At 37.3% G+C, this 19,602-nt stretch overlaps 1 protein-coding gene across 1 annotated transcript in view; it reads right to left on the reverse strand.

Annotated features, from left to right (window-relative positions):
• Positions 1-337: 337 nt before the first annotated feature.
• LNPEP (leucyl and cystinyl aminopeptidase) overlaps positions 338-19,602 on the reverse strand; it is an 89,565-nt gene continuing 70,300 nt past the window's right edge. Inside the window, 7 exon segments of the mRNA XM_080678497.1 lie at positions 338-1,835; positions 2,467-2,548; positions 3,200-3,340; positions 5,140-5,301; positions 6,770-6,954; positions 13,969-14,125; positions 15,265-15,448. Of these exon segments, the coding sequence (XP_080534623.1) occupies positions 1,704-1,835; positions 2,467-2,548; positions 3,200-3,340; positions 5,140-5,301; positions 6,770-6,954; positions 13,969-14,125; positions 15,265-15,448 (1,043 nt within the window). The 3' untranslated portion in view covers positions 338-1,703.

Below are 19,602 nucleotides of genomic sequence, written 5' to 3' on the forward strand. Positions count from 1 at the left end.
TATATAAAAATATTTTCATAAAATAAAATATAGTTTTATACACAATCCCACATGTTTTCACTTTACACTTGCTGAATAAAAAAAGGTGACCTTTCCCATTGTCTGATTCTGTGGAGTGTTTTTAAGTGCTTGAAAATGGATAATTATCCTTTTTTGTACAAATATGTTTTCAAACACAATATAAAGTACAAGAATTATTTGGAAGAAAGCTTTTCTCCTAAGAATCAAAGAAACACCATAATCTAAATATAAGTCTGCAGAGCTCACAAAATTCAAGTACAGTATTTCTCCTTTAAAAGGAGTAAAAATGCCATATAGTTTTAGACTTCTTTCTTTCCTCTCTCTCTCTCTCTCTCTCTCTCTCTCTCTCTCTCTCTCTCTCTCTCTCTTCCCTCCCTCCCTCCCTCCCTCCCTCCCTTCCTTCCTTCCTTCCTTCCTTCCTTCCTTCCTTCCTTCCTTCCTTCCTTCCTTCCGACATTCCCTTTAATTTGCTAGTTTGGCCATGATAAAATAAAACTATGATTTTTCAACTAAAGAAAAGTACTGTATTTGATAGTGGGGAAAATCTCAAAGCCCACCATATTCCATACGAATCAAGTTACTCCTTTCTCACATTCTCTCATTCCTTTAAGGTACTATGGTGAACTTCAAATAAAAATGTTCAATTTCTCCAAGGCCCTACTTTAAAATGTTTCCAATGTGCTACTCTATCATAATAAAATGAAAAACCCACCCATGGGTATGATTTAGAGAGAAAGTGTCTATAATTTATCATGCCAAAAGGCATCTAAAAACAACCTATATTTTTAGTAACAGTGATAAAGTAATGATAAAGACACCAGTATAACAAAATGTTTGCCCTAACTGTGAAAATAGTTATTTATAACATAAGGTATATTTAGGGCAGGGAGTGGTAAAGGTGTACAGATATGGAGAATATTGAAACTTATGAATAAAATAATTATAATTAAAGCTATCTTAGTTTGAAACTTTTCCTAAAAGATGAAAAAGAAAATGTTAAACATTGGGAAAATATAATCTTTTGGCCTTGTTATTTAGCTTTTTAATATAACAAAAATTTAAAAATTCTGTAGCACCTAGCTATTCTGCAGAAAAAAAATATAGTTATAATAGATCTTATTTAAAAATTTTCCAGGAAATAAAGGATTAATCAAAACCCCAAATCAAAGTAGATCTGCACACCTGAGATCAGCTCTCTACAGTTGCATGCTTCATCGACTTCACTGATTGCCATAGTTTTGAAGTGTTCCCACATTCAATAACTCTATCAACAAGAAACAACAAATGGCTCACAAACCAGCAGCCTGCAACGATGACTGGCGGCTCCCATGGTAGGTCTTTCCTTGTTTCACTGGGTCAGTACTTTATGGATACTGAGAAATAGAACAAATCCCAAACCATTTTATTCCCCATTTGGGTATCTTCAAAGCATAAAAATTACTTGTTGTTTTTGTAGATGTTGGCATATAAGTGAATGTAATAAATAACTACGTACTGCCCAAAGACGTTTCAGAAAGACCAACAGGAAATACAGATGGACCCTGAGCGAACTACAACTCCTAAGAGTGCAAATAACTCAGCAGCGATCCTTGGCTTCACCATGGCTTTTGCAAAAGTTAACACACAGAGCCCAAGTTAACAAGCTCTCTGACGGGTGACAAAACGAGGTGCAGTTGTGCATGCTACAGCCACCACGTCAGAGTTTTAAGGTTCTTCTCCATCCACTGGATATTCAACTGAATGACTTCCAAAGCCTCCTGGACACAACGAAGCTGGAAGGTTGCCTCTGACTGATTTTCAAAGAATGCCTGGACCTGTAAGTTGCACACAAAAATATTTCAAAAGAAGAAAATAACAGTTAATCTCACGTAACTCTGAATATCCTTTTCAAATAAACTTTCAGTTAGTTATCGGCTGTGTTGATTGATGTCTTGAAAGTATAGACAAAAAGTATTTTAATATCCAGGGTAGTTATATCAAGTTACTAATCAAGTATGGTTAAACTGAGGTAATTTTAAAAATGCGTTCTCCTTACTCCCATAAGGATGAGTTTTTCAAATTTAAAATAAAATAGCCAAGTAATAGCAATTGAGATAAAGTCTAAAGTTAGGCTTGGTGGCCAACTTTACCCTTCAACTTGCATTCTTCACAACAATCTCATTACCACTTAGAAACTTGGCATCTATTGCTCTTAACTACAAAATTATTTGCGTCAGGGAGACAAGGGGATATTGTTGAGAATGGAATCAGAATTTTTCCTCACCAGAATTGTTTCTCATTGCTGTATATCCAGCCTTTAGAAGCAACCCAATGCAGAATCATTAGCATTGATGAAGGCAGAAGAGGAACAGGAATTGGCCCAAAAAGCCACCATCTGACTTAAACTGAGCAGCCTGAGAGGAAAGGTATACCCCATCTCTGTTAGTAGCATTTTACACAACTAACCTCTGACAAATGTGCCTTCGTTGAAAACAGGTGAGTTGATCCAGCAACAATACTTTGTATGGTATAGGAACCCAGATGGAACCTGAAGAAACACAAATACAAGAGCAAAAAATGAGGTAGCTGTTGGTAAGCTAAGTTCCCGAATGCAAAGGAAATGCTTTCCTGAGAGCTACGTATGCCAAAGCAGTCTCGTCCCTCTGCTGGGAACTGCAGCTCCGGAAGTCGGGAGAAGTCCTACATGCACTTACTGCCTGTGGGAAGGAAAGGTGGGCACAAAAGGCAGGAGCTGGCAATACCAGATAAATTATTAATCCATTTGATCTATTCAAAAAATCATAGCAAACATCCTGAAATGTATTATTATTGCTTTAAAAGAAAAAAACAAAAACCCATCTGTGCTGTCTGCCTGGATGTGACTTCTGAACTGATCCCTTGGCAATGAAGAGGCATTTTTCAACAAACATAACTAAACAGCTCTTCTGATTTAGCCCATGGCCATGCTAAGCTAAGTGACCTGGAGTCGGGCATGGCTAGGCTTGATTAGTACCCAAATGTGATTCACATTATGGAATTATGCTTACAAATGTGAAAATTTCTGAGTGTTTTGGTTAAATGTTACTGAAGCATTTTCCTCTCATAGCAATCATAAGGCCTGTGAACCAATACAACATTGGGAATAGTTTTCAAGTGCAGAGACTGAAAACACTAAAAGCTGGAATTCTGAGAAACTTACTTCTGTACAAGCTTGTTCCAGTTCTCTTTGACAAAATCCCATGCCAGTAGGTGTCCAGGGAAATGTCGGCCCACTGTTCTTATGACAAATGACAGCTTTTGTGTTCGGATGGTATCTCCACTGAGGCTAGTTTTCATTAACCTGAAAAGCAAACAGGTTTAGCTTCCAAAATAACTATTCATGATGAAGTGATGATTGAACTTAGATTAGTGCTGGTCTCCTAATTAAAGCTCTGTAGCAATTCAAGGGATATCACTTTTGGGTTAGTTTAAGATTGATCAATAGATTGAAAACTTGTCATTTTTTTTTTAAATGAAGAAAGAATTCACCAATGAGATAAGCACTTCTGAGATAATACATACTTCTTGATATAGTAAAGACATTTGAGAAATAAACCCTGGTAGAATTTATAATTCTGAAGACTGATTTTTTTTTTCTGTTAAAAACCTTAACAGAAAAAAAATTGATTTTAATATAAGGTATATTATTACTCTTTAAAAACTGGGCTGTTTAAATAATGTGAAAATGAAGACACATTTCAGAATATACTCTTGATATTCATAGTTATTATTTATTAATATTTCATATGTACCAGAAAATGTTTTAAATTGCTGACACAACAACGCTTGAAAAAAGGCAATTATTACCTACACCCACTCTATAAGAAACGGAGGTTATGTAATCGCCCCAGTTACATTGCTAGTAAATACTGCAGCCTGGCATCTGAACACAAGCAGTTCTCATCTCCTGCGCTATGAAATCTGTCTATACAGAGAAAACACATTCCCCCCAAAATGCAGCAATACTTTCAATAGAAAGAAAACCCAAGTGCTCATCAAGCTGTGATGGGTTAAACAAATTATGATGGAGCCCTACTATGGAACACTATGCATCCATGCAAACAAATGAAGTAGGCTTCATGAACTGACATGGCAAATCTCAGAGAAGATCACTGGCTGAAAGGACCATCACAAAACAATGGGGATAGTATAAACTATGTTGACATATAAATATACAGACCAGGATTGACACTGTTAGCAGAGAGTATAACAATGGAAGTAAAGGATCATATGAGAGAATCATATAAGAGATACTTTCATGTTTTATTCCATTTTCTTAGATATTGTTTAAATACTTTATAATGGGAATTTATTAGTGTGTTATTTGTTTAAAACAAAAAAATATTACAATTTAGAACAAACTTTTCTGTTTGCGTGGATCAGAGGCTGGCTACCACGTTAAGGAAAATAATTATTTACAGCGCATCCTTTGGAAAGTAGGTCTGGGCCGGTGCTGATGACATCTCTGGGACACTTAGGATTTATCTGAGTACATTTATACAAGAGAAGCAGTGACACATTAACGCCTCCCTCTGACCTTCCCAGCGCTGACCCTCAAGCTCCTTTCATGTTTCCCTTGGATCCCGGTGCTCCTCTGCCCCACCACTGCTGGCTCCTTGGTCAGGAGGCCCTGCTCATGGCCCTTCTTTCGCACGTGAAACTCCCATTTCCAGGTTTTGTCGGTCAATATTAGAAAGGAAATGTCTGACAAATTCATATGAAAGTAGAGCCTATATGCTTTTACATAATCCCTTTTTCTGTAGTGTTTGCATTTTCAAAATGACAGCTTGGACAGAGCAATGCCTTGACCAGAAAGAATGAAGCACTAACTGTGGAAAGTAGACAACATGCCAAGGGGACGAAGCCGTGTTTAAGCAGAAAGTAGGTGGGTGCTGGAATTCTGGGCAAAGCACCTTCTGCCTATCTGTCCAGTTCCTGAGCTGAAAGCCAGCACATGTGGGCTCCTTACCCCACGGACCAAGTCAGGCTGGCCTGTGAGTAAAAGCGAGATCCCACAGGAAACGAGCTCTCCACTCTTGCAGCACAGTGCTTTCATACTTTTGGTTTCTACATTATCCTATTCCTTGGTTGGTTTCATACCAGTAAAGTTTCCGTACATCCTCTGAGCTGGCAAGAGCTTCAAGTATTTTATTCTTCTCTGCTTCAGAACCTATAGAGATGTACTTGCTTAAGAGGAACGACCAGCCGCCCTCAGTTCTTGCTCCGACTTTGAACACAGCAGTCATGACATCAGTAGGTAGGCTGTAAGAGAGGTACTCAAATGTGAGAACAAAAACATCCTAAATTCAAAGGTAAGGAAATGACTAGTGGTAATGTTTTAGGGGTCAGAGCAGAACAGCACAAGAGTCTTCACTGTACAACTAACCAACAGTAAAGAAAATGGCTAATTTAGTGGCTGCTACTTTCCTAGTTGGTGGGACTAGAAGAAATATGACTTCAATTTAATACAATAACTATTTGCTGAGCATCCACAAAGAACCAAGCAGGTGACTGGCTGGGTAATGGAGAGGGGAAGAAAGAGACACAGTCTCTGCCTCTAGGAACTCACAGGCTATCACAAAGTACAGAACAAGAAATATATTCATTACAATACAGTGTGCTAAGTCCCACGGTAGAAATACGGAGCGAGGGATGAGAAGAGGGGAGGGAGCATAGTTTTCTGCCATTATTAAAATCTCTTTATATGATGCTTGAATCTTTTTCCATAATGCCCAATAGGGAACCTAGAGAGAACCGATCATCATCAAACTATTTTTACTAATTGCTAACTCCACCTGCTATGTTTTATTCCTAAATTAAGAGAGACTCTTTGACACCTCACACCCGTTAGGATGGTTGCTATAAAACACACACACACACACACACACACACACACAACCCAGAAAATAACAAGTGTTGGTGAGGATGTGGAGAAACTGGAAGAAACCCTTGTGCAGTTGGCGGGAATGTAAAATGGTATAGCTGCTATGGAAAATAATGTGTCAGTTTCTCAAAATATTAAAAACAGAACTACCATATGATCCAGCAATCCTACTTCTGGGTATATATTTGAAATAACTGAAAGCAGAGCTTCAAAGACATATATGTACATCCATGTTCACAGCAGCATTATTGGTTAGAGCCAAAAGGTGTAAGCAACCCAAATGTCTATTAGTGAATGAATGGACAAGCAAAATGTGGTATATACATACAATGGATTGATTATTCAGCCTTAAAAAGGAGAAAATTCTGACACATGGATGAAGCTTGAAAACATTATATTAAGTGAAACAAGCCAGTCACAGAAAGACAAATACTGTATGATTTCACATAAATGAGGTATTTAGAGCAGTAAAAACTCATAAAATAGAAAGTAGAACAGTCGTTTCCAGGGGCTGGAGATAAGGGAAGGATGGGGGGGCGGGGGACTCGTTTGGATAAGAAGTTTCAGTTTTGCAAGATAAAGTTCTGGAGATTTGTTGCACAACGAGGTGAATATGCTTATACTACCAAATTGTACATTTAAAATTTGTTAAGATAGTAAATTTTACGTTGTATGTAATTTACCACAATAAAAAAAGTCTTATTTGAGAACCTAAGTGCCTAGAGTTCACACACATTAACACTCAGTTTTATAACATGTATGACCCAGGATGAAAAGATTCTAGTTTTAGTACATGATGTGAAGTAAAGAAGAGGAAGAGTTCATTTGAGTAAAAGCACACCTCACCTTAGAGTTCCATTGGATGCAACCCAATCGTCAAACAGCTTCAAGGCAGTAGTGCTGCAGTCCTCTAGGTTGTGGACGCAGGCAAACTCTAGTAAGGCTGACCGCAACTCTCGAGCAGATGGGGAGCCATCATCAGTCCAATTTTGCTGCTGAATTTGGCTTTGAAGCAATTTAGATACCCTGGTCTAGAGAGACAAAATAGATTACAATGGAATAATAATAATTAGGACAACCAGGAAAATCAGGACAACTAGATATCTTTTTCCCAACATTTACCCAAGGAAAAAAAGAGGGAGAGGGTCAGAGATATTACTCATTAAATATAAGCTGCCCACAAATAGCTGAGATGAACCATTCAATGACAAAGTTTATACAAAAGGCTGCTAGAGCCAACAGGGACTTTTAATGACATAACACAGAAAGAATTAATGGCTTCTCTGCAGTAGGGAACCTTTCTTCAGTGTGTACTCAGCAAGAAGCTATTTTCCTGACCCAAAGTACCACTGCTAGAAGGAAGTTGGAACTTCCTGACCTCGTGACTTTAGAATTCATAAATCCAAAAAGCAACGAGAGAGAAAAATATAGTTCTTTACTGTTTAAATGTTTCTAAATCTAATATTAAATAAATACTTCAAATATTGATGCTGTAACAAATTAATCTAATTAGTGAGAAAATGAGTACTGTAGGAAAGTATGGTTGTTTATAGTTATTTTCTCCCCCAATATTTATAAAAAAAATTCTGAACCTACAGAAAAGCTACAAGAATAGTACAATGGACACCCATATGCTAGATCCACTGTTTTTTAATACTCTTACATTTGCTTTGTTTCTATGTGCATGTAACACACATACATACACATACATTTTTATGGTTTTAGCTGAACCATGAGAGTAAGTTACAGATATCATGATATTTCATTTATAAATACTTTGCATGCAACTCCCAGAAATAAGAACATTCTCTATTATCACTCTGAAAGAAATTCAGTTACTCAGTAATACTATCCACTATTTCAGTCCACTGTTAATAGTTTCTTCGGAATAAAATGTCATTCTTAAATGTATATTTATAGTATTAAGAAATCAATATAGCTCTTATTTCTTTTTCATCTCTCCCCACAACAAAAGTATAAAAGCTATTCATAGTATATGGAAATATTTCAATGTTGTAAGCTGTGGTACATGGGAAGGGGTGAGGACACACGGGATTTTTAAAAATCATCATATAAAATATGCATGCATGAATGCTACTAAAAGAAACACAAATTTTAATATAAAATGCTTAGAGGTATTTTTTAGAAAACCCTCATGGCTGTAAATAAGAAGAAACAAAATAAAATAAAAAATTTACAGCCATGTCCTGCCCGCAGGGTCTCGGGCAGGGGCAGTTCTTCCCACTGGTTCTTTTTTAACAGCATTACCCTTATCATGTCTCATCTCAAGTAGACAAGTACCAGAGATGACCAAATACAAAAACTCTTAACCCCAGAAAAGTAATTCAAGTTCTTCATAGAGCATTATATTCTTACAGAGTGCCACTGTCAATACTTAAAATGAATCCTAGGCAGAGACTTGTAAACTGCGAGGCCACTTTCTCAGAAGACCTCTGAATAAATCTCTTGTGGAACTATGAGAATGGAAACAAGAATCCATGCAAGGAGGACTCAAAGTTTGTGATGACATGATAACTTGCTATTGTTTGCTTGCTTCAAAAGCAATAAAAAGGAGAACAGACACCTTGTGGAATGTCTGAGTAAGCTTGTGAGTCACTGGGAGGATGTGAAGTGGAAAAATACTTGCTTTACTGATTGATAATGCAAGGAACATAAAAGCGATGCAGACCCTCCTGGATACACATGACCACTTTGGTACATGCTATCTTCACTGGCCTGACCTCAACAGCATCACGATAGCAAACCATCCCAAGTGACTGAAGGAAAAAAGAAATTTAAAAGCTACTCATAACTGTCAAATAAAAATAAAGAAGGGATGAGAAAGAAAAAAAAGTCACATGTTTGAAATACTATTCAGGTTCAGTGGAGCCTGGCTGGTGTGGCTCAGCATATGTCACTCACTTCTTTTCGGTATTAAAGAACAGTGTTGGTACTGAATGTACTCATCGACCCATGAACCAGGAGGTCATGGTTTGATTCCCTGTCAGGGCACATGCTCAGGTTGCAGGCTCAATCCCCAGTAGGGGGCGTGCAGGAGGAAGCCCTTCAATGATTCTCTCTCATCATTGATGTTTCTATCTCTCTCCCCATCTCTGAAATAAAGAACATTAAAAAAAAGTTCAGCAGAGAAAAATGCCAATGCTCCTTGAGATGTAACTTAAACATAAAGAAGCCAGTACAAAAAAAATGTCACTGGAAAGGACTGAAGGCAAGAGGAGCCTGAACCTTGAACAGGCTAATTCCTGAGCAGTTACTCCATCGGAATTACATGGCGAATTTTTACTAGTTATTCCCTGTACACCAAGAGGAATTACCAAAATAGTTGATTTGAAATATGTTTCAAATGATTACATAATAGAGTAAAAGTAAAATATTCTCTTTTAAAAAATAATTCTTTTTTAGAAAATTCCAGGTTATATTTTTAGTATTAACTAACCATAACAAGTGCTTTGAATTACCTTTGCCTTTTATAAATAAAATTAAAACTATTTTTTCTATGGTTCTAAATTAATTTCTGAAATTTAAACTCATTAAACATTAGAATCCCATCCTCTGATTCCATAAAGTGAAAATGGTAAATGGGGAGAGGGAATGTAGATGCTACACACAATTTAAGGAGTTAAACCTTTTGAATATTTTCCTCCTCTGACACTTCAGTAGGGCTATACAAACTACAAACATTGGATATGTAATAAAATGCAACAACAACATAAAATGATTTAAAAAATAAAACAGGGATAGATGCTGGAACTTATGCTATGTATTACATTTTGATTTACTGCTTTAATTTTACACTGATATGTCCAGGGAGTTCTTTCGTGGGTCAACTGAGCTTCTTAAAAGTGAAGTGTCAGCTTTTATTGCAAAAGGTTATCCCACCAATCCCTCATACGTACAAGAATGACAGACTTATAAGTGATGAGACAGGATATAGCTAGGATCAGATGTTAACATCATATGTGAACAATCTAACACAATTCAAGTGTGCCTCCAGACCCTACCCACCACAACACCACAGCATACATCACAAAATGTGATATATGGGTATGTGCTACGTAGGTATGTGCAGCCTGTACAACAAAATGACCAATGAATGTACATTCTGCTCTGGCAACAATGACATAAAAATTAGACACCAGTCCTAATCATAAATACTACTGAAGATTGGCTCCAGAGACTCAGAAATGTCTGCCATTCCAATCTCCGACTACAGTGGGTCAGACTACATATTTTGAGAGTTTTGATGCTACCAGAATGTCCTAAAATTAGAATAATAATTTTAAAGAGACAGTTTTACCCTTTTGATGAACTGAAGCTAACCTTTTAACTAACCATCAAGCTATGCAATCTCCAGCAGTAAAAGGGCCTGTGGTCTTCCAAACACATACTCAGCCTCCTGTCCTCGCCTTCTGGACCCCACTCTGAAGTATGTTCTTAATAAACACATACCTGCCCAGCAAACTGGAAGTCATCATCAGGAATGAAGATGCAGAGCTACTTGATTAGAAAAATATTTAAAAGGCTTAACTCCTTGAATTGTGTTTCGCATCTATAGTCTCAGCACAGGGATAGCTTGAGGTAAGTTACCAAGTGTCTCATGACACTGGGCCTCAACAGAGTTAAGGAGAGAAGCAGAGGAAGAGTAGCTTCCGGGCAGCTTCAGAGTAGGTAGCTATTCCGCCTTCTCTTAAGAGTACATTCAGTACCAACACTGTTCTTTAATACCGAAAAGAAGTGAGTGACATATGCTAACACTGCTACCTATACTGGGTTGAACAGTATGCCCCCAAAACTCATGTCTGACTGGAACCTGTGACGGTGGCCTTATTTGGGACCAGGATTTTTGCAGATGTAAATAAATTAAGATGAGGTCATACTGGATTATAGTGGGCCCAAACCCAATGATGGGTCCCCTTGCAAGAGGAAATTCAGACAAAGAAACACAGGAAACATGCCATGTGAAGACAGAGGCAGAGATTGTAGTAATGCAATTACAACCTAAGGAATGCCAAAGATTGCCAGCAAGCCCTTGAAGCTGAGAGAGACACATGGAATAGATTCTCCCTCAGAAGAAACCAACCTTACCCTGATAACACCCTGATTTAAGGCTTCCAGAACTGTGAGATAATAAAGTTCTGTTGTTTTAAGACACCCAGTTTGTAATAATTTATTACGATGGCCCTAGGAAACTAATATATTACCCCAAATAGTGTTGATTTGATATGGCATTAATAACCCCAAAGTAGTTATAGAAATTCTATAATAAAAAATGGATACAATGAAGTACACTGCTGCTGGATCACTTAGATACCCATATTGAAAAGAAATTAATATTTATGTTTACTTCACACCATATACAAAAATCAATTCCAAATGGATCATAAATCTAAGTATAAAAGGTAAAAAAAAGTTTTCAGAGGAAAATTTAGGAGAATATCTTGGGCTAGGCAGATTTCATACCTTAAAATTAAGAATTTATGCTAATTAAAAAATCATTAAGAAAGTGAAAAAGCAAGCCAGAGTAGGAGAAGATATTTGCAAATATACAAGATAAACAAAGGACTCATAAGTAGAATATATAAAGAAGTCTTTAAAAAAAGTCTTAAATATCGATAAGAAAAAGGCAGACAATCCAGTAGAAAAACAAATGAAAGACTTGGGAGAATATCCCAAGACAAGAGAGAATATCCAGCCCTAGCCAGGTGGCTCAGTTGGTTGGAGAATCATTCCATACACCAGAAGGTGATGGGCTTGATTCCCAGTCAAGGCATATACCCAGGTTGCAGGTTCAATCCCTGGTCAGAGTGGGTGCGGGAAACAATTGATCTATGTTTCTCACATCGATGTTTCTCTCTCTTTCCCTTCCTCTAAAATTCAATATAAAAAAAGAGAGAGAACACCCAATGGTCAATAAACATATCAGAAGGAATTCATCTTCACTTAGTGAAATATAAATTAAAGCCAAAATTACAATACTATGGTGCACCCATCCAAATGGCTAAAAGAAAAAGGTTACTATTAATATAAGTGTTGACAAAAAAATAGATCCAGAACAGACCTTGAATTCTCATACACTGCTGATTGAGTGTTAAATTGGTGTAACTTCAAAAAAATTATTTGGTAGTACAGTATTAACCATGCATATGTTTTGATTCAGCAATTCCATTTTCCAGACACATACCCCATAGAAACTCATCAAAGATGTGTATAAGAATATTCATAGCAACACTGTTTATAATAGTTCCAAACTCCAAAGAACCCAAATGTCCATCTACAGTGGCTGAACTGGCTAACAAATGGCCAATTTTTTAATAAGCTAGCAGTAGAAAGTCTGTGTCAGATTATAACTTTGCCCCAAAGAGACCAATAAGTTAGCTGTATACTTCTTGGAAATGCACATCAATACTATAAAAAATACTGTTACTAACATTTTGGGTATAAAAAAAATCTCATATAGTAAGTTGACAATTTCATTTTCAAGGAAGTCACTAGATGTGGGTCTGTGATTTTAAACCTTAAACACATGGTCTCCAAGCTTTTCAACCTGTTTTAATTTAAAACCTCAGTTTAAAAAAGAACAATAGCAAAAAAGAAAAAGCTTTGATTTTTCCCAACAAAAAGGTATCATTGGAATGATGACATTGTTAGAATACAAATTAGTTTAAAATATAGCAACATAAGGAAAAGCATAGGTTTTGAAGTAAAACCAATCTGAGTTAGAATCTCAGCTTTATAAGTGACTGGGTAAGTGAGTCTGGGGAAGTTATTTAGTCTCCTCATTTATCTCATGGAGGTAGAAATACCCATTTGGTGTTGTGTGAGGATCAAACAAGGTAATCAACATTAAGCACTAAGCATGGTGTACAGAATATAATAAACACTGACATGTACTTGTTTCTGGAGTGACTCGCTCATTTATTCATTCCACATTTACTGAATGCCACTATGGGCTGGGGCACATTCCAGGAGCTGATTTTTATTAAGGCTGGTAGTTAAAGCCTTATGAAATAGGAGAATGATAAAAATCTATCAATTAGAAGAAACCTCAGAAATCATCTAACTTAAGAATCTCTCTTATGGTAGGGATGGGGTGGTTCCTTTGGGGTCAGATCAGAAACTTGTGAGGGACGGTGTTATTCAAGCTGCATATGGCCCACCTGCCCTACATTCCCTTCCACCACTGAGAATCATGCCTGTGATAAGAACTCATCATAAGGGATGCACAGTAAAAAGTGGCAGAAAGGAGTTAAAAAAAAAAAAAAAAAGATTTAATCCAACCCCTTCCTTTTACCAGTGAAGACACCAAAACCCTAAAAGACTTAATCTAATTCCTGGTCCAATACTTTCTTCTTTTTCCTGAAAGTTGCCTTTTGCTTGGTCCCTGGAAAACCTAACTAGTTTACAAAGCAAACCCTGTGGTCAGAATGTGCTGATTCAGAAAATTGGATAAAACAAAGGATGCATCACTCCCTTCCAAGCTTTTAGAGACTCAGTCAACAGTTTAACACTGAAAGTGTTTAAAATAACAACTGTTAAGATCAGACAACTGGTTTTTTAAAAAAGGGAAAACAGTCTCCAATACCAAGACTCCCTTACTGCTTTGCAGAGAAACATATCCACCGGCATCCTCATCCATAAGACAGGTATCAGAAGGGCTCCTAAACAATAACCCCAATACAAACAACACAAACAGGACTGTCATTTAATATAGACTACTAGGATATTAATGGGAGCACTGCTTTTCAAAAGGGTCCATTTAAAGCATTTACTATATAAAAATTTGAATAGAAAAAGTTTCTTTTCATGTGACAGCGGTATGAGAAATCTCTGCTGATAGTCAAACAAGATCACATCATGCTAAGCCTTTATCAACTCTTCATGGTAAGCAATGACATTTTGATTAAAAATAAAGATTTCTTGGAAAGTGAAGAAAATAGAATTTCATTCCTTTTTAAGCCTATTACTGCTGAATCATCACATTAAAAGCAATCAACAAAGAGAAGCTGGCAAAAAGGCAGACTCACCACCAGTCTTGAGGCCAGATCCATATATCCTAGTTTTTCAAGGAGGTTATAGATGAGGCCTGTCTGAAACAGGGTTTCAGTGATGGGTGCAGTATGGGTCTCATTTCCAAGATAACCTATCAAATCAAAGGCCTTCTGAAGAGGCACTTTGCCTAGCCTAAAGGGTAAAAGAACACAAAAAGTAAACATGCTGAGAAAGGCAGATGAACTGAATGCATGCTGAGAAGAAGTTTTATGGTCAGATGGTGTCTTAAAGACCTAAAATTTAAGCTGAGAGTGTCATTCTATAAAGTTAGACTAAATATGATTACCTTTGATTAAGTTCATGTGTGTGACCCAAGGTTAAAGACACATTTCAGAAAAAAATGATAATCAATTGCTCCGTTTTTATTCCATGTCAGCTGTAAAGTGCACTAACTCAGGAATTACAACATCTTAGGTGAGAAATGATTAAAAGTACTAATTTTATTTGTTTTTTAAATTTCTTATATTTACCAGGTGAGAACAGGTAGCATAAAGAGAATTTGAAAAAAAGTTATTTATATGGGAATTTATTTGTCAAACTTGTTAAAGGGAGGTCCCTATTAATTTATGCTGAGTACATCCTTAAAATCAACCATTTTATAGAAATCATAACAATGATGGCTGAGATAATATAATGTCATTTCGTTAAAAAAAAAAAAAAAAAAAGAACCAAAATAGGAAGGTCAAGAGCAGTCAGGAGGAACACTTTTGAATATTCTTTATGTTTCTAGACCCATTAACAACCTAAATTGGTAATCTACCTATTCCGAAGGTTCTCTATACACAAGGTCTCTACCATTCTTGGCTTTGGGATTCCAGTAGCACACGAGGTGATGGAAGAGGCAAGTGGTACATAAATAAGGAGGCTCCAGATATCAGAGCTGCCCCGCAAACTAGTGAGTAAAGCACTAAGCATCACACAAACCAAGTGCTGCTTGAAAAGAATTCTATCAATAAATAAAACAATGCCTGAACTACATCAATTTATTCAGCAATATGGGTCCTGCTTGTTGGCATGTACATTCTTGAAATGTTATGTAAATCTTGTTACTTAACTGTTCAATATTGTAGCTAATTTTTCACTATAGATTATAAAGTCCCTGAAGACAAGGACTATGCCTGACATTTTCCAGTTCCTCCAAAATGACTTATACCTAACAGGCAATACATGATACATGCTAGTTCTTTTGAACTGTTTTTCTAAAATGTTCTTTTCCTCAATATCACTTGTTTAAAAAACAAATAAACAAAATAAAACCAAGCATACTCTACCCTGCAAGTTCAAAGATGTTGTTGATGAGGCTGGCTCGGTCTTTGTCACTCAGGACATAAGGATTTATTTTCAACTGTTTGATTAGTGCATCCCAGTCATCATCTGCATAATGTACAATATAATAGCCAGTCATGTTTGTATTGACTTTGATCCACTGTACTTCTTCTGTAAGATTGATGACATCTAATACAGATCAAAAAACGAGAGAGAGAGAGAGAGAGAGAGAGAGAGAGAGAGAGAGAGAGAGAGAGAGAGAGAGAGAGAAGGGTAAAGGGCAAGAAAAAAATTAAACAAATGCTTTGTTTCAAAGTTAATATGGTATATGTTTATATTTAATTATCCTACTAAGAAACTAAATCTCTGCCTTTTAATGCTGTTATTTTCACATTAACAAAGATTACCACTCACTCATTTAACAACCACTGATATTTATTTAATGGTGAAGAAGGTACTTATGGGTACTTATGTCTCTTCTCTCATAGATCTTACCGTTTACTGTAATGAAGTAGGTAGAATTCATATAAATGTTATTGATGGAAAAAGAAAATATGATATTCTATGGAAGTACATAGAAGAAATGCTTCATTCCCTAGGGAAAGTTAGGAGATTTCCTGGAAGAAATGATAGCTAAGTTGAGACTTCAAGATATATAGATGTTAGGAGGTAAAGAGTGTTCAAGACCCAGAGAGAAAGTATACATGGTGTCCATGCACTGAACTGGCTCCCAAGTTCATTGTGGCTAAAGGAGAGAAGCAGGGAGAAAGGGAAAATGCATGTGGCGTGGGGCAGCAGGGGAAGATCATGGGAGAACTATATAATATGTATTCCATTGCAGCCTTTGTCTTTATGTTAGCAAAGGAAGAACAAATAAAGCCATTTTATAAAGTCACATAATTCAAATCTAGCAAAATAAACTTTAGGGAAGGATTAATGTCTCATCACACACAAATAAAAAATAATTGAGTGAAAATAATAGAAAAGTGATTTGCATTTTTTTTGGTCCAAACCATCCTATCTAATAAAAGAGTAATATGCAAATTAGCCATCACTCCACTACACCCACAAGCCACGCCCACTAGCCAATCAGGAGCAAGTATGCAAATTAACCCCAACCAAAATGGCTGCGGCCACGGAGAGAGCAGAAGGGAGGCTTGGGTTTCCCCGGCGATGGAGGAAGCCAAGCTTTCCACACAACCTGGCCAGCCCAGGCCTCCGCTTAAGGCTACAAAGTTTCAATTGTAGAAGATAAATAAATCCCAGATACCAGGGCTTCCGCTTGGGTCGCCGGGGGGTGTGGCCAGCCTGCAAACCTCGCCCAGGCCACCTCATGCCCCAAGGGAACCCCCACCCTGATATGGGACCCCCTTCAGGGCAAACCAGCTGGCCCCCACCCATGCACCAGGCCTCTACCCTATCTAATAAAAGAGTAATATGCAGATTGACCATCACTTCAACACACAAGATGGCTGCCCCCATGTGGACACAAGATGGCCACCACAAGATGGCCAGCAGGGGAGGGCAGTTGGGAGGGACCAAGCCTGCAAGGGAGGGCAGTTGTGGGTGATCAGACCAGCAGGGGAGGACAGTTGGGAGGGACCAGGCCTGCAAGGGAGGGCAGTTGGGGGCGATCAAGCCTGCAGGGGAGGGCAGTTAGGGGTGACCAGGTCGGCAGAGTAGGGAAGTTGGGGGCAAACAGGCTGGCAGGGGAGCAGTTAGGCATCAATCAGGCTGGCAGGGGAGTGGTTAGGGGGTGATCAGGCTGGCAGGCAGAAGCAGTTAGGGGCAATCAGGAGGGCAGGCAGGTGAGCAGTTGGGAGCCAGCAGTCCTGGATTGTGAGAGGGATGTCTGACTGCCCGTTTAGGCCCGATCCCACCGGTCCCAGATTGGAGAGGGTGCAGGCTGGGCTGAGGGACACCCCCCTCCCCCGTGCACAGATTTCATGTACCGGGCCTCTAGTTACATATATAAATGCTGACAGAATTGTTAGAAATTTATATGGAATGATTTCAATTAATTTATAATTAATGGGGAGGTACAAACTATATGACTACAAAAATGTATTACTACAAAAGCTAACTACAAAATATATGTAATAAATTTTAAAATCCTTAAAAATACTAATCAAGAAATGTCCTTTAAAGTTGCAACAAGGACATGATTTTAATATAATAGCTGAGGGTATGCTTCTAAATGCCTTAAGGTTTACTATTTATTAGAATACGAATTCATGCACGGGTGGGGTCTGGCCGGGGGAAGAGGCCATGGGCAGTTGGCTGGCCGGCCCTGCCCCCGATCGGGATGGGGGGGCATTAGTCAAGAGTGGGGCCAGCTGGGGGGAGGGGCCGTGGGCCGTTGGCCAGCTGGTCCTATCCCCTTGATGAACTACTGGTTAAACTCCTGTTTGAGAGGACAATTTGTATATTAGCCTTTTATTATATAGGATATGCTCCATGAGCTAACTGCTTTTTTCACTGCTAATCCTTCAGCACTGAGAACAGTCCTAGTATTCAAAAATACTTGGATAGTTAATAGATGAATAAACAAAATAACTGTGTCATGATAAATCATTCTAAAGCATCTAAAAAAGGTTTGTAAATGTTTATGTACATTTTATTCCAGATTTTAAAATAAAGAATACTAATTTTTAAAGTTATAAGAGAGCCCGCCTGGCCGGTGTGGCTCAGTTGTTGAGCATCGACCTATGAACCAGGAGATCATGGTTCGATTTTGGTCAGGGCCCATGCTGGGTTGCAGGCTCAATCCCCAGTAGGGTGTGTGCAGGAAGCAGCCAATCAATAATTCTCTCTCATCACTGATGTTTCTATCTCTCTCCCTCTCCCTACCTCTCTAAAATAAAAATGTATTTTTTTAAAAATTACAAGAGAAAGAGGAGTAGAGAGATAAGAAAAATAATCTAAACTCAGATAATAATAGCACTTTGGGGTATATTTCCTGCCAAGATTTTTCCTATACACAATATAATTAATGTAATATTCCATACTATGGATCTATATATATGCATTCATTTTTATACTTCATTTTCATCTATCAGATTCCACCCCCTGCCATTTTTCCATTGTCTTCCTATGCAGTATTCAAATATCTTCATAATAAATCTATTTCAAGACCTACCATAGTTTAGGAGTTTCCTATTTGGAAACAGTTAGGCTGTTTTAAAATTTTCACTATCATAATAATGCTGTGTGAAGGGTTTTGCACATATATTTTAGAAACACACTTAAATCCTTTAGTGTATGACAGCTTAGGGTCTCTCAACTTCAAAAGCATGAATTATTAAAATTTTTCAGATTCTCTTAATATTTTATTTATTCTAATTCTACTGAAACTACAAAAGATGTTTAAGATGGAAAATACTTACATTCTGATTTTCTCTTAACATGACTTATCTCAGACAATGTATTTTTCATTTAAAAATTCCACACTAATTTCTGTTTTATTGCTGATATAGCAGAAAAATTAATTATATTAATATGGTCTATTCCTTTTTCTACAAGCAGAATGAAGTTGTAAAGAATAATTGTGATGGCAACAGTAGCTGCTCCAAGTTGAAGACATTTTTAACAAAACTATTACTAAAGAAATTAACTTTATCATTAGCTAATACAAAAATATCAACACTCACCAGCTCACCAAACACAATTTTCTACAGATCTTTTATCAAGAAAGGACCTTGGGAAGGAATGAAGAGCTCCAACCCTCCCTTTCTCTTAAAGGGAGGCAAGTAATGACAAGTATGGCACTTTTCCCAGTGGATGGGTGCAAGAAAATATTGAGAATCTGGCTGATAAGCAAGCAACTTGTCGTGTTGTAAACCTAGCCAAGTCCAAATGAAATGGTAGAAAGGAGAAATGCATCTGGGAGTATATTTAAAATTATTACTGTCATCTTGATGACAGAATATAAAGCAGTACAGCCAACAGCACAGAGAGGAGAGCTATCATTTAAAGAGTCAACATGCTAGTCTTTTTCAGGTCTTCTGAATGATCCAGATTAGAAATCCTTAAAACCACGGGTATCAAAAAATAATAGCTTTGCTCACAAGGGAGGTAACTACATCCTGTAGCTCAAATGTGGATGAGGCTACCATCATATGTTTTTAATTTATTATAATCATTAACAGATTAACAGTTCAATTTTCACAATCCACTGAGTAGTAAAAAAGAATGAGCAATTCCAATGTTAAATGGCAGAAGCCCAGATGAAGTAATCTAATATTGATTTTAAAAAGCCATTTGTCCATGAGTTATGAAAATCAACTACTGTTTTATAAAGAAACATTACAGCACAGAAACAAAAATCATGTTTTTACTAGAAA

This window comes from Plecotus auritus, assembly GCF_963455305.1.
Source record: "Plecotus auritus genome assembly, chromosome: 7".
Classification (NCBI taxonomy): Eukaryota; Metazoa; Chordata; class Mammalia; order Chiroptera; family Vespertilionidae; genus Plecotus; species Plecotus auritus.